General features: G+C 34.0%; 1 protein-coding gene across 1 annotated transcript; it reads left to right on the top strand.

The window, feature by feature from the left end:
• Positions 1–5,263: 5,263 nt before the first annotated feature.
• LOC124825060 (ABC transporter B family member 1) lies at positions 5,264–11,869 on the top strand. The gene is made up of 10 exons (XM_047297600.2): positions 5,264–6,067; positions 6,186–6,240; positions 6,329–6,504; positions 6,609–6,809; positions 6,907–7,166; positions 7,273–7,589; positions 7,696–7,919; positions 9,067–9,440; positions 9,553–10,267; positions 10,353–11,869. Exons 1-10 carry the CDS (start codon positions 5,657–5,659, stop codon positions 11,634–11,636), a joined length of 4,017 nt encoding a protein of 1,338 aa, XP_047153556.1. The 5' UTR covers positions 5,264–5,656; the 3' UTR covers positions 11,637–11,869.
• The last annotated feature ends 3,849 nt before the right edge of the window (positions 11,870–15,718 follow it).

Raw genomic sequence — 15,718 nt, 5'->3', positions numbered from 1 at the left:
AGATTCAACGCGTAATCAAGCCTTCAACTCTGCTTTGCACTGCTCAAGAAATTGAAAAGGCTCTGCTAAAGTTGTTGCCTTATGTTATACTCCTCTTGTTTCTCTACTTGGATGTAATTAATATACTATTCATCAAATAAATAATACATATGACCCTTGCAATAATGATTCCTGTAATTCATAAATCTTAAAAATCTTTCCCAATCAAAATTGTTTTTAATTGACAAAAACAAAAATATTTCAAAAGAATATTACAAATACATAGATATCCAAGAGTAGACCGCTAAGTTGAAAATTCGGTGTGGGACCAGGAACTGCTGTCACTAGTTCAGTGGTTAGGATGCACCTTGTGAGAGAAGTTGTGTATGGAAGGCATGGAATGAACATAACTTAATAATTAAGATCACATGATCTATTTGTGATGGTTTAAATATACACAATTTGTGCAGTGCCAGCCACAAGAAAGACAATGGAATGGCATAATTAGTGTCACAAAACACCACTTTTGAGAGAAGTATTTGAGTGGATACTTGAGTATTTGTTGTATTTGGGTTAACTTTAATGGTCTAATCTATGGCACAAGTATGCAAAAATCAATTATGAACATCACCCTTAGGCCTTCCAGCCATCATAGTTTACCTCTCTCTATTACCCCTTTTTGACCTTTTCAATTCAATGTAATTCTCTCTCCCCAAACATGGCTCATTATGAGAGAATAAAATATCATTGTGGTGTGTTAATAAGTTTACTTTTTTTATGGAAGTTTGATCACCGACCCCTTTTTCTTTTCACCTAATCTTTTAACAAACAATGTGGAAATTTATTTGACTTTTTCCTTTATTTTATCTCATTCTCATTGGATGTTGGACTTCTTGTATGAATGGGAGGGCCATACCTCTATCATCAAACCCTATTTTATTTCTTATGTAACGCTCAAGACAAGGAATTGATTGATCAAATTTTTCTCAAAGTGGAATTCTTCACCATAGTATATTAATATATGTTCCCCTTTCTTTTCTGTGTCCTACAAATCCTACCTCTTAAGAATCTCCATCCTCTCTATTAGTGGGGCCAAATCACATAATCCTCAATTTAAACTTCGAACACCTTATAATATCTTCCATTTTCTGATTTTGGGGCAATCGAATCGTATATTTTATGAACCCTATATAGATTTATGGTGATCATTCAAAATGTAAACTAAAGTATTTTATCCAAAGGCAACGGGAAGAGAAAAGTTATTAGAAATAGAGTACTTTTAAAGCATACATCAAATCCATAGTTTTCGATATTTTTCTTTAAGAGCATTAAGAGTTATTGTTGTTCATGACTAAGAACATCATGTTTTATATAATTTGTTTATGTGCGAGATAAAAATGATAGACTCGCGTATAAGAAAGAAAGAAGATCTCCTATACTATAAATTCTAAAATTTCGCATGAAGATTAAATACTAAAGTTACATTTAATTTGTATATATTATTTTAATTTATCAATGCATCCACATAAAAAAAAGTATTTATAGATAAAATTCCATTCAACCTAAAATTTCAATGCATTATGTTATGATTCTCTCTCACTTTAAGCCATGTATTGATTAATTTCAAAATAAACTACTGAGCTAACTAACTTTCATTCTTCTTTATGATTACCATAATTCGTAGTCAAAACAGAGAACGAGCTATAAAAATGTGGGAGAAAATGGCAGGTGAATCTTATTTAAAACATTGAAGTGTCTGTTTGAAAATTTTCAATCTCATGATTGAGTAAAATATGGAATTGATTATTTGTTATGATCTAAAGCTGTTAAAATTTATTTTGGGAATTGAGGTTACCAACTCAGTGCATAGTACTCTTCCATTCATGAAAGTAAGTATACCATCCAACATCATCCAATTATTAAATTCATTACTTAATTCAATCCAACAGATTGAATTAAATTAAAAGAGAAAATTCAAGTAATTTTGAACTATTAGTTTAAAAGAGGAAGTAAATAAGTTATGCATGCAGTGCATGACGTTGGGAAGAAGTTAAAGAGAGAAAAAAATGCAAAGCAGAAATTCACTTTTTCAGCTTGCATTTTACGACTTTCCGGTTTCTGTTGCAGTCTTCCACATTCCATTTATATACACATAAGCTGTTACATCTACATCTCTCTGTACGTATTCCTACTCCCATTCATACACTTTTTTCAACTCTCACTCTATCACTGTGTCGTTGCCATCTTATCTCAACCGTTCACATTATTTTTTTCTTTTTCATTCTTGTTAAACTGTTAAAACTTATACGTCAATTAATAATAAAGTCCGTTTAAAATATATAATAAATATAAATTTCATTTTATAAATCAATTTTTAAAATTCAATTAAATCTAAAATTTATTTTTTAACGTAATATCAAAATATGAGTTAGAATATATCTTAATTTAAAATTCAATTAACAGATAGATTTATTAAATATATTTAATATTTCAATTCATATAAAAAATTAATATCCAAAATAATAAATTTATTATTTTTTTATTTTATAAAATATTCAACTGTTTTATTATGTCTAATATAGAAGTTACACTAATATTTACATTTGAATGAATTTGGAAGATATTGATAAAATGAATTTGAAAGTAAATTTAACAAATTAAAAATATCATGATGTGAAATTTAATAAAATACTTCAAAAAATTTAATAATAATAATTTATTATTCTCAAGTCTAGTAAATGTCACTATATGTGAATAGATTTAATTATCCATTTAAAAGGTTAAATATCATGTTAGCATATGACTTTTAAAACAATTATTACAAAAGTGAATAAATTTAGTATATTTAAGATCGAATCATAATGTAAAACTCACAATTTGAGTGGGAACTAGTTTTCTCACTACCTTTTAAACTCTTTTTTTTTTAATTCTTTTATATTCTGTCAGTTTTATATTTTAGTCTTTGATTATAAGATTTTTCTCGTACATTAACATAAACTTTAAGTTTGGAAACTTAATTTTATGAATATTTTATTACCGAATAATAGTGTATGATTTTCAATATTATTAATAGTCTTATCTTATGCTTGGGTTTGGTGGGTGTGTGACAAAGAAATATAAAAAATATCATGAAAAAATATATTATATTAATAATATCTAAACTAAAGGTTGACCTTTTTTTTCCTTATTGTTTATTATATTAAATTAAATTTTGTAACGATATTAAGCATCAAAGTAATTTAACCTCTGACTTTTTTTAAATCAATTTCATTTTATATTTTCTGTGTAGTGTAAATTGACATATGACAACGTTATCAGTTACAACTTTTTTGGTGAATTTTAAAAGTGTTAGTAATTAACTTCCCCAATTTACTTAAATTTTAACACAAAATAATTACATATATTTTAAAATGAGAGACAGAATTGAACTATTTATTAATAATTGTCCGAAAGTAAAAAGGCAATAAAGTGTGAAATAAATGTTATTGTTTTATTTGATTAACTGTGAATGTTTTTTCATTACAAAATCTGAATTAAACAAGTGAGATTAATAAATGAGAAGCTTTTCATTAGTACAACCAAAATTAATCGCATAATGCATTAACTACAGAATTGCAGTATAGTATAGTAAACATGCAAACACAAGGGAAAAGGAATTACCATTAATATTTTGTAGAAGGAACTGCAATGGTGAGATGATGCTCTTTACAATTCCTCACTCCTTTTCTGGTTCCACCACAAACATCGCTGTACGGTAAGCGTGAAAAAGAAGAAAACAGAGAAATCCAACGTACCCCTTTCTATTTTTTTCTCTTTTCTTTACAATAATACTAATATGTTCAGCCATTCTTCCTTACTGGTTTGGTTTCCTTCGGTTTCACGTCAATCTTAAAAAAATAGAAAAGAAAATATGTTATTGTGTATATTAATATTATATTGGTTTAATTATTGCCTTGCCAAAATGTCATGTCACTAATTGCAAATGGGAAAAAAAGGAAAAGAGTCTCAAAAGCTAAAAGGAATTTAACAGTGTCAGAAGTTCAGACACGTTATTGTTTTTAAGCTAAAAAGAGGAGCTGACCCTGCTGTTGCTGTTCTAGCTGATCTTAATCAAACTCAGAGCGTGATGTAATTGTAAGATGCTGCTTTACTTTATAGTCTCTGATGGAGTAGACGTTAATTTTGCTATTTGAAGATTCAAAATGTGAAAAATAATAATAATAATAATAATAATAATAATAATAATAATAATAATAATAATGATGATGGTTCTAAATTCCTAATATTTTAATTAAACTATACTAGAAGATATAGTTCCACTTAAAAAATCATTATTTGCTGTCTTTTTCACTATACAATTCTGAAAAATTGGAGGAATCCCCAGATACGTTGAGGATTGCCTGACGAATGTGGTGCAAGTACTTGGCTTTCTTCATCTTCAGTACATAAGATTCCTAAAATGTTTCATGGTTTTAATGTTACTGGAAATATGGGTTTCCACGTTTAGCTTTGCAGCCTAAGAACAAACACGTTTCTGGGTTAACCATTTTAATTATTTTTTGCACATAGATTTCAAAACCGCAACACCCTTTTAAAATTATTTATCTGGGTAGAAAGCATAAAAATAATTGGTGGTAGATCATGTGCATGAATGCTTTATTCTTGAAAAAAAAATGGCTGTTCTTTTATGTGACGTGCTTTCTTTTCTTCTTTTTTTAGGTTTTGTGGGTTGGAATAGAGAAAAGTGGCACACAAAGAGGAAGAGATGTGACAAAGGTGCAAAGCAGAGTCCTGGGTTCTGATTGGGACAAGTAGCTAAAATTTCCCTGTGCCATTTTTTTAGTTTTAATTTTTGTAAATTATTAACTTCAAGAATAAATTCGGCATCCTGCTAATTATTTTTTTTTACCAAGAAATTATTCCATTAAGAAAAGGAACCATGTTAAAGAAAACTACTTTTAAATTAAAAGATATAAACTGTAATGCAGTTTAAAATAGTTAAAAATTAATTGTGGCAGTTTTATTAACTCTAAGCATCAGAGAAATATAAAAGATGATAACATTTTAAATTTACAGATCCAATAAAAAGATTTAAACGGTGAGGGACTTTTTAACGTGTGAAACCTATTGTTATTCTAAAAGTGAAAATGTGAAAAATACGTACAAGAATAATACTATAATCCTGTTCTGTATTGCATATGATAGAGTCAAAAATTGATCTCGAAGTTTAGTGAGAACAGTGTTGTTTGTCGGGTGGAAATTCAAAACTCTCTCTCTCTCTATCTCATCATCTCAATGAATGTCTCCAAACTTTTCTCTGTCTAGGTTCTCACCATGTGTCACTTTCGGTATTTTTTACAGGAAAACTCCACGTTAACCCACTTAACTTAACACTCACTAAACTCAACTCAACTCAAGAAGAAGATAATCTAGGAAGGACGGAATGTGCCCATAACTCCCTGGACGAACAACGAGAAGAATGAAGAATAAAAGGAGTGAAATTAAGAAGCTTTAGCCAGATCAAAATAGTTCCACCGATAATAATAAATAATAGAGAAAGAGATATTACGAGAGACCAGAAGAGTTGGTTAGCAGTACTAGCATGAGTTAGGAGTGGTAGAGTGAGACAATAAAGTAGAGAGGGGAGGGTGGGAAGTGTGCATAAACAATTCTGCAAATGTCAAAAGATTCTGAGGAGATAAAAACCATAGAGCAGTGGAAATGGTCAGAAATGCAAGGCCTTGAGCTTGTTCCTGATGCTGCAACTTCACAACAACAACAAGACCAAGTTCCAAGGGAAATGGAGACTGCTCGTGAACAACCCAACAAAGATGCTGCTGCTGCTGCGGTTACTGTGAACGGTGGTTCCATTGGTGGGGAGAAGGCAGAGAGTGTTCCCTCTGTTGGGTTCGGAGAGCTTTTCAGATTCGCTGATGGGTTGGATTATGTTCTCATGGGAATTGGAACGGTTGGAGCAGTTGTGCACGGCTGTTCACTGCCTATATTTCTTCGCTTCTTTGCGGATCTTGTCAATTCCTTTGGCTCCAATGCTAATGATGTGGACAAGATGACTCAGGAAGTGGTTAAGGTAACAATTAAACATAACAACCATCACAAACGAAACTCGGGAGTATTGTTAGAGATGGGTGTTTTTTCTTGTTGTTGGAGTTGATGTGAATGAGTTGTGTTGTGTGATATTTTTGCAGTATGCATTTTACTTCCTGGTGGTGGGGGCTGCAATATGGGCATCATCCTGGGCAGGTGAGTGAGTTGAATTGAATTGCGTCTCTATGCTTTGTTTCTGGTTTTTGGCTTTGAATTTTCATTGATGGGTTTGGAGTTGTTGCAGAGATTTCGTGTTGGATGTGGAGTGGGGAGCGTCAATCCACCAAGATGAGAATCAAGTATCTGGAGACTGCGTTGAACCAGGACATTCAGTTCTTCGACACCGATGTGCGGACTTCCGATGTTGTTTTCGCCATCAACAGCGATGCTGTCATGGTCCAGGATGCCATTAGTGAGAAGGTGCGGTAACAAGTTGAAGATTTCTTTTACTTTGTTTGGCTTTGCCATTAGATTTGAACTAGTTTTTTTTTTTCTTTTTTTGATGGTTGGTGGTTGATGTGCAGTTGGGGAATTTCATCCACTACATGGCTACGTTTGTTTCTGGCTTTGTTGTGGGTTTCACTGCTGTGTGGCAATTGGCTCTGGTCACTCTTGCTGTTGTTCCTATGATAGCTGTGATTGGAGGCATTCACACCACCACCTTGGCCAAGCTCTCTGGCAAGAGCCAGGAAGCTCTCGCTCAAGCTGGCAACATTGTGGAACAGGTAAGACTCAAGAGGAGAACAAAGTTGAGAAACTCTGTTTATTGAATTTGATTTGAATCAGCATTACATTACTTCTCTCATTGTTTTTGCATTGCAGACGGTTGCACAAATCCGAGTGGTGCTGGCCTTCGTTGGGGAGTCCAGAGCATTACAGGCCTATTCATCAGCCTTGAGGGTTGCACAGAAGCTTGGTTACAAAACTGGGTTTGCGAAGGGAATGGGATTGGGGGCCACCTACTTTGTTGTTTTCTGCTGTTATGCGCTTCTGCTATGGTATGGAGGTTATCTTGTTAGGCACCATGCCACCAATGGAGGACTTGCCATTGCAACCATGTTTGCTGTCATGATCGGTGGATTGTGAGTCCTAGTACTCTGCATTTTCGTGTTATGGCCATTGAAGAACCATTCATTTTTAAGGTTTATGATAGTAACATGTTTAAGGATTTGATTGTTGTACACACAGGGGTTTGGGGCAATCTGCACCAAGCATGGCTGCATTTACGAAGGCCAGAGTAGCTGCTGCAAAGATTTTCCGTATAATTGATCACAAGCCGAGTATTGATAGAAATAGCGAATCTGGCATTGAACTAGAGACTGTTACTGGACTTGTGGAACTGAAAAATGTAGACTTTTCTTACCCATCTAGGCCAGAGGTTCGGATCCTCAATGATTTCTCCTTGAATGTGCCTGCTGGCAAAACCATAGCTCTCGTGGGTAGCAGCGGCTCTGGTAAGAGCACTGTTGTCTCCCTCATTGAGAGATTCTATGACCCAACTTCAGGTAAACTTTCAAAATTAGAGTTTCAGTGTGCTGTGCAAAGTTTGACTAGTTTGTTTGAACTTTTTGAGATTGAAGTTTTAATATTGAGAAAAAAAAATGTGTGCAGGACAAGTTCTATTAGATGGGCATGACATTAAAACTTTGAAGCTTAGATGGTTGAGGCAGCAGATAGGATTAGTGAGCCAAGAGCCAGCTTTGTTTGCAACCACAATACGAGAAAATATACTGTTGGGTAGGCCTGATGCAAACCAGGTTGAGATTGAAGAAGCTGCTAGGGTTGCTAATGCGCATTCCTTCATCATTAAACTTCCTGAAGGCTATGAAACCCAGGTTAGCCATCTGTGTTTTATGAAAATGGCTTCAGTAATTGCATGTGCAGTGATGATTGACGATGGCCCTTTTTAGCCAGTCCACATCATTGGATTTTTGAATCTTTGGTGTGGAACTACAGAAGAAGCATTTGATTGTTTCCACGGTTGTCTCACTTATCAGTCACTTTCTATTATAAATTGTATAAAATAAAATATATGTTGCAAAATAGAAAAAGTGGATGATAAAATATAAATGTATTTACCTCCAGAATTGTTACAATTGGTAATTAGCACCACACAAATAGAGTATTGTCTGGACTATTTACATTTATTTGGTCAACAAACAGACCTCATCTTCATTTAAAAATATATAAAAATGAGATTTGTTCAGAAGTCAAAGCCAGGAAGTGCATGTTCATGCGTTGCATCTCAAAAAGGCAAAGAGGTTAACATGCTTCTGTCAACGTGCATGTTCATTCTTAAATAAGGACATGACAACCGACCAACCTGGAAATACTCGGGATATAACAAAAAATGAAGACCATGAAAATTCTTCTCAATTAGACTCCACAAGAGTATATATAACTTATGGATAGGACTCTTAATAAACTAATTATCGTTGACTGAAAGAAGGAATCATATAATATAACTTAAAGATGATGAGACAGAAAGAGGTAGTATATTCACAATTTTAGTCCTGGACTTTTTCATTGAGAGTAACCTTATTTCCCTCCAAGGAACAAGAGTCTTAACCTCTGTGTGCAAAAAGATGAGTGGAGTAGGATGAAAGTTTAACTGAATTGAATAAAAATACAATTCCATTGCTTGATTATTTTATGATAGATAGATAGATCCAGGTAAAGTTTTCCTTCACTTGTTCTGGAAGTGGATGAAATGGTAAGAGAATCATGGAGTTGTTGTTTCCGTCCAATGGCTGGGAATTTGTGTAAGAAATATGAATAGATATTGTATGAAATGAATTAGAATACATTTTAGTAGATTCCATTCCATTTCATCTGTCTTAAACATGCCAAACATTGTTAAATAATGTCGTTTCATTTTATTTTATTTCACTCCACCTCTTTTTATCAATCTGAACATAGGCTTTGAAAATGAAAAATTGTTAGACTGATGTCTGATGAAGTTAAAATGTATTGTGTTGGCAGGTCGGAGAAAGAGGGCTGCAACTTTCTGGAGGGCAAAAACAGAGAATAGCAATAGCAAGGGCAATGCTGAAAAACCCTGCAATTCTTCTCCTAGATGAAGCAACAAGTGCATTGGACTCAGAGTCAGAAAAACTGGTGCAAGAAGCCCTTGACCGGTTCATGATTGGCAGAACAACTCTTGTCATTGCCCATCGCCTCTCCACAATTCGCAAAGCTGATCTTGTTGCTGTTCTTCAGCAAGGAAGTGTTTCTGAAATTGGAACTCATGATGAGCTGTTCTCAAAAGGTGAAAATGGAGTCTATGCCAAGCTTATAAAGATGCAGGAGATGGCTCATGAAACTGCCATGAGTAATGCCAGAAAGAGCAGTGCAAGGTAGCTTTCACTAATATTCAACATTGGCATTCTTTGAAAAAACTGAATGAAGTTAATTTTCTTAGTTTATGAAAGATTATTCATCATTTGGCCACTAAATTTTCATTTGCAGGCCTTCAAGTGCCAGAAACTCTGTCAGCTCACCAATAATTGCTAGGAATTCTTCTTACGGACGGTCACCATACTCGCGTAGGCTGTCTGATTTCTCTACATCTGATTTTAGTCTCTCCCTAGATGCATCACATTCAAATTACAGGCTTGAAAAGCTGGCTTTCAAGGAGCAAGCTAGTTCCTTCTGGAGACTTGCAAAAATGAACTCTCCCGAATGGCTTTATGCTTTGATTGGCTCCATAGGATCTGTTATTTGTGGATCTCTCAGTGCCTTCTTTGCTTATGTTCTTAGTGCTGTCCTCAGTGTGTACTACAATCCAGACCACAGATACATGATCCGTGAAATAGAAAAGTACTGTTACTTGTTGATTGGACTTTCATCAACCGCACTTCTCTTCAACACACTGCAACATTTCTTCTGGGACATTGTTGGGGAAAATCTTACCAAACGTGTGAGGGAGAAAATGCTTACGGCGGTGCTAAAAAATGAAATGGCGTGGTTTGATCAGGAGGAAAATGAGAGTGCCAGGATTGCCGCAAGGCTGGCTCTTGATGCCAACAATGTCAGATCAGCCATTGGAGATCGAATTTCAGTAATTGTGCAGAACACTGCACTTATGCTAGTTGCCTGTACTGCAGGCTTTGTGTTGCAGTGGCGCCTTGCCCTTGTCCTCGTAGCTGTCTTCCCTATTGTTGTTGCAGCCACTGTTTTGCAGGTTTGTTTTTTTGTACATTTCTTTGTTGAAACTCTTTGTGATTCAATTCTGTGTTTTCATTTGTATTCTTTTGTGTGTTGTACAGAAAATGTTTATGACTGGTTTCTCTGGTGACCTGGAAGCTGCTCATGCGAAGGCTACACAACTAGCAGGAGAAGCTATAGCCAATGTAAGGACTGTTGCAGCCTTCAATTCAGAAAGAAAAATTGTGGGTCTTTTCACCTCCAATCTCCAGGCTCCACTAAAGCGTTGCTTTTGGAAGGGACAAATTTCTGGAAGTGGATATGGTGTAGCTCAGTTTGCACTTTATGCTTCCTATGCACTTGGTCTTTGGTATGCTTCTTGGCTAGTGAAGCATGGCATCTCTGACTTCTCTAAAACAATCCGAGTTTTTATGGTCCTAATGGTTTCTGCAAACGGTGCTGCTGAAACTTTAACACTTGCTCCTGACTTTATCAAAGGAGGCCGAGCCATGAAGTCAGTCTTTGAACTCCTTGACCGTAGGACTGAAATTGAACCCGATGATCAAGATGCCACTCCTTTTCCTGATCGTCTCCGTGGTGAAGTTGAACTTAAGCATGTAGATTTCTTCTATCCAACTCGCCCTGACATGCCAGTTTTTCGAGACCTCAGTCTTCGTGCAAGGGCTGGCAAAACTCTTGCCCTTGTAGGACCTAGTGGCTGTGGTAAGAGCTCAGTTATTGCACTTATACAGAGATTCTATGATCCAACATCTGGTCGGGTCATGATTGATGGCAAGGACATAAGGAAATACAATCTGAAGTCCTTAAGAAGGCACATTTCAGTGGTACCTCAGGAGCCATGCTTGTTTGCTACTACAATTTATGAAAACATTGCTTATGGGCATGAGTCAGCCAGTGAAGCTGAGATAATTGAAGCTGCAACTCTTGCCAATGCACACAAGTTCATATCTGCTTTGCCTGATGGATACAAAACATTTGTTGGGGAGAGAGGTGTTCAGCTATCAGGAGGACAAAAGCAAAGAATAGCAGTAGCTCGAGCTTTTGTGAGGAAAGCTGAGCTTATGCTTCTTGATGAGGCCACAAGTGCACTTGATGCTGAATCTGAGAGGTCGGTTCAGGAGGCTCTAGACCGTGCCTCCTCTGGAAAAACAACCATCATCGTTGCACACAGGCTATCAACTATAAGGAATGCCAATCTGATTGCTGTGATTGATGATGGCAAAGTGGCTGAGCAAGGCTCCCATTCACAGTTGTTGAAAAATCACCCCGATGGGATTTATGCACGCATGATTCAGTTGCAAAGGTTCACACACACCCAAGTCATTGGAATGGCCTCAGGTTCAAGTTCTTCAACAAGACCAAAAGATGATGAAAGAGAAGGCTAGCCATTCAAATGATATTACCAGCTACAGGATTATTAGCCATATACCCATTATAATTATTGGCATTTTTGCTTTGACCATAGTATAGTTTGTGTATCATCCCTACCCCCTCTTTCCTTTCCAATTCAAGAATGTATCTTCTTGTCTTTATGAATGTTACTAAGGAAAATGACAGACAAATACAGGAACGATATTGAAATGGATGAACCTATGCTCATCCTTTTTAATTTATTCAAGGCAACTTTTCCTCCAAAGAATCAACAACAATGCATGCCAATGCTCACACCTCCTAACGTAGCAGTACATTTAAGCAACTACCAAAAAAAAAACATTGCTATCAGGCTGAAACTGAACCTCTTTGAATCAAGATATATTGCCTTGAGGTCACGCAAGTAAACAAGAGTTAGCTTTACTCAAGCAGTTTTCTAGGTGCAAAATGGGATATTATTAACAATAAAAGAAAAAAGTATTTTTCTGAGGGCAACAAATGGTCCTGTTAAAATTCTATCACTTTCCAACACTGATGGCACAGCGGTGGCGGTGGCATGAATCTTGTAGCACTTTAACCTCTTTGACCATCTGAGACACATCACAATCAGGCACTCAACATGATGCAGCATCCCTTTCATGGAAATCCTAAATATTGATCGGTTATGATCCCGATGGTGGAATGGCAAAGGCATAGGAAGGGGACAAACATTTATTGAGCTAAGATCACATGATGGTGGCACAAACGTGCATGGCATTGAAGTAGACAGCAGGTGAGAATCGGAGAAGGATCTAAATGTGGGATGAGTTTGTGGACAAGTGAGGCACAAAAATCAAGTACAGCACAGGAAAATGACAGAAAAGAGGAGTGTGCATGGTGCTCAAGTGCTTGCTATCCGTAATGGGGACCAAACCTTGGTCCCTTTAATTTGTTAAAACTATAAAGTAAGAAATGTGAGTGTAGCAGCATAATGGGTTGGATTGAAAATGGCTTTGTGAAGATGACATATTCCATGGTACGTTAACAACGCTCATGATAGTGAGTTGGGTAACCATTTTACTTAACGACAAATTTTCAGACAACAACACATGCTGTGACTCATACGGTTTCATAATCATCATATTATATGTTCCATTCACCCAACAATCTAGACAACTTGTTATCACCCCAATCAAACCTTTCATTATACAATATCTACTTCTAAGATTTCCTACATCACTGGCTACTGACATTAGGCACGTTCCAAGCCTTCTTCAGGAACATTAAGGATGTTTAGGCTCCCTTACGTCCCAACCCAGTTCAACTTTCTCTTTCACATTTTCAAAACTTTTATCAGATTACGTCTTCTGTAATGTAATGTTCAAATTTTCTCTTCTCTTATTTTCAACCAGTCTTCAGAAGAAGTAAAGTATCAGTTAAAATGTAATTCATCTACTGCTAGATATCTTTCTACTCCCACTGTGAACCAAACCTTAAAAGATTCCATACATTAACTGCTCAAACTCATTCACCTTGTTGGTTGATTTCAACGTGACATGTTGTTCTCCTTCAAAAGCAAACGAACATGGCATGGCATGCAGTTTTTGTATTTTCTAAAGTTTTTGTCTTTTTAAACAATTGGCATGTTTCTGCACGAATATTTATTGGCATTTCAATGCTAATAAAAAAATTAAACTAAACTTGTTACAAAGCAACCTTAAACGTAGCTTGGATGCCTAGTTTATAATTTTTTTATATTAATGAAATTTTATTAAATTATTATTTAGTTCTATAATTTTAGTATTTAATAAACATGTAAATACTATATAATTTATTAAAATATGTGTCTAACATTCATCACCAGCAATTTAAAGAAATGAATGATTTACAAGTTGTTAATTTGAACTTACCAGCTTTGGACGAACGTTTTTAAGTCATTGTCAACTTAGTTTGATTAATAATCAATTAAATAAACAAGTTTGACTAAATATTTAAAGAATAAAATTCAAATAGTTCATAAACAACTGAACTCATTTACATCTCCAATAACAATTTTCCCGTTCAATTTGGAACTACTAAGACATCGACCATGTTGTACATGTTTAAAAACCTTTGTCCAGATTTGTCATTTACATGATCTCTTTGCTCTTTGCACCACCCGTTATTTTTCTTAACCCAAATATCATTCACATAACATCTTTGTTTGGGCTTAATGGGTTTAACATTAGGCTGCACCTATCAATTTTCTTTCTGCACTCAATCAAAACTTTCGGAAAATTTTATCCAGAATAGGAATGGGTGAGTATCTTCCAAAAAACTCATCTACACCCTCTTTTTGACATTTTGAAAACGTATTTTAGGATGTAAAAAAAGGGGTGTAGCATAAGTTTTTTTAGGGTGTATGAAGAAATTATCAACTTGCTGGGCTGGACATTAAAACCAGACTCTAATGCAAATAAAAACATATTGAAGGCTATTTTTTTAGAAATATTGAAGACTGAATGGAGATTCAGTAAAAATATTATTTGTAGTCATGGTTGGACAAGCTAACTAGTAATTTAGAGTAATAGTATTTAAAAATTGAAAAATATCATATAGATTTTATTCGTAGTTGTACATGAATATGCAATTGTCGTATAATTAATTACCAATGCAACGTGGAGATGTTTGAAAACATCATTTTAAAATATTATCATGACTTTTATAAAAAATACTTTAGATCAAATTTTGAAAGCAACTGATACAAAATATCATCTTGAGCAATCCATGTTTGTTTTAACCTCCAACAGCTGAAGAGAAAAGACTTTAGCACACTTGGATCCATCAAAAAGGCAAAATTTCTGTAAAATCATATAGAACAAAACCATAATTACTCGGAGAACTTTGTTTATTTGATTTTATGATTAGTTTTTCAGAAAAAGATTTATGAAGAATGCTAAGGATTCTGTAGTGAACCATAAAGTACGTAAAATCTTCCCCCAACCTTTTCCATACAAATTAATCACTGAAAACTAAGAAAAGAAGTTTAGATTAACAAACTCCTGCTCCAAAAAATAACAAAAGTGGCCTATTTAAAAAACTCGAGAGTGAAAACTAATAAAAAAAAACTATAGTTCTGCTTAGTAAAATTAATTAAAAATAAGTTGAAAAGGTAGCTAAAAGTATAATGTTAAAAAAGTTAAGACAACAAAGCTTAAAAATTAGGCTAAATGTGTTTAGTAAAGTAAATTTCTTAATAATAAATAAGGACATGATTAATTATTGAATCAAATCTTAATATTAGATAATTGCAAGTTCACAAAAAATAATAATTTAAATTTTAATTAATTTAAAAAATTTATAATCAAATTTTTTATATAAATTAAATTTCAAATAGTATTTACGTAAATATTTCTAATTTGCTACAATTTAAAATAGAAATAATTTCTTAATGAAATAAATAGATATCTCATTAAAAAATAAAAAGGGCGATGTTAAATCAATAATCCAAATCCATGTACTTCCACGAAAATGTATTGGCATACCCGCAATAGAAATGCCCGAAGATGAAAATTAAACAAATAGTTACATTTGAAATTTAAAGTGAAAATTCCAGAAGATTATTGGAAAAGGCTTTTTAATACAAAATGGAATAAGAATAAATATTAATTTATCATTACTATGAAACATATCTATGCGCATATATATATTCCTTTTCTTACAATAAAAAAAATAAATATTAATTTTATTACAATGATTAAAATAAAATATTATTTTTTAAAAAATATATATTTATAAAAATTAATTATAAAATGAACGGTTTTTGTAATTTTATTACATTTTTTTTAATTGAAGAAAGCTGAGTTTATAAAATATTTACAAAACTTAAAAAATGAAATATATACTGTTATTAAAATAAAATATTTACGAAACTTAAAAAATGAAATATATAAATAAAGGGTAAAATTGGGAAAGGATTGTATACACTAAAACAGTTGTTATACTGTATTTAAAATGAATCCTCGTTATTAATAGCTATCGGCCGATACTATAAAATAAAGTGACTCTTGTGTATTTCAGCGCCTGTTATCACCAAATCAGTCTTCTGTTTCCTTTTCAACAGTCCAGAAATCGGTCA

Source organism: Vigna umbellata, chromosome 5, assembly GCF_029865625.1.
Source record: "Vigna umbellata cultivar VRB3 chromosome 5, Vumbellata_1.0, whole genome shotgun sequence".
In the NCBI taxonomy this organism is placed as follows: Eukaryota; Viridiplantae; Streptophyta; class Magnoliopsida; order Fabales; family Fabaceae; genus Vigna; species Vigna umbellata.
Note: the sequence above shows the minus strand (reverse complement) of the source record. Positions and strands in the feature narration are given on the sequence as shown.

Bases quoted from the DNA above. Each gene is read 5' to 3' on its own strand.
- LOC124825060 (XM_047297600.2), top strand. From the start codon at position 5,657: ATGTCAAAAGATTCTGAGGAGATAAAAACCATAGAGCAGTGGAAATGG. The intron at 7,167-7,272 runs GTGAGTCCTAGT...TTGTACACACAG, and splicing joins GCTGTCATGATCGGTGGATT to GGGTTTGGGGCAATCTGCAC. The intron at 7,920-9,066 runs GTTAGCCATCTG...TTGTGTTGGCAG, and splicing joins CTGAAGGCTATGAAACCCAG to GTCGGAGAAAGAGGGCTGCA.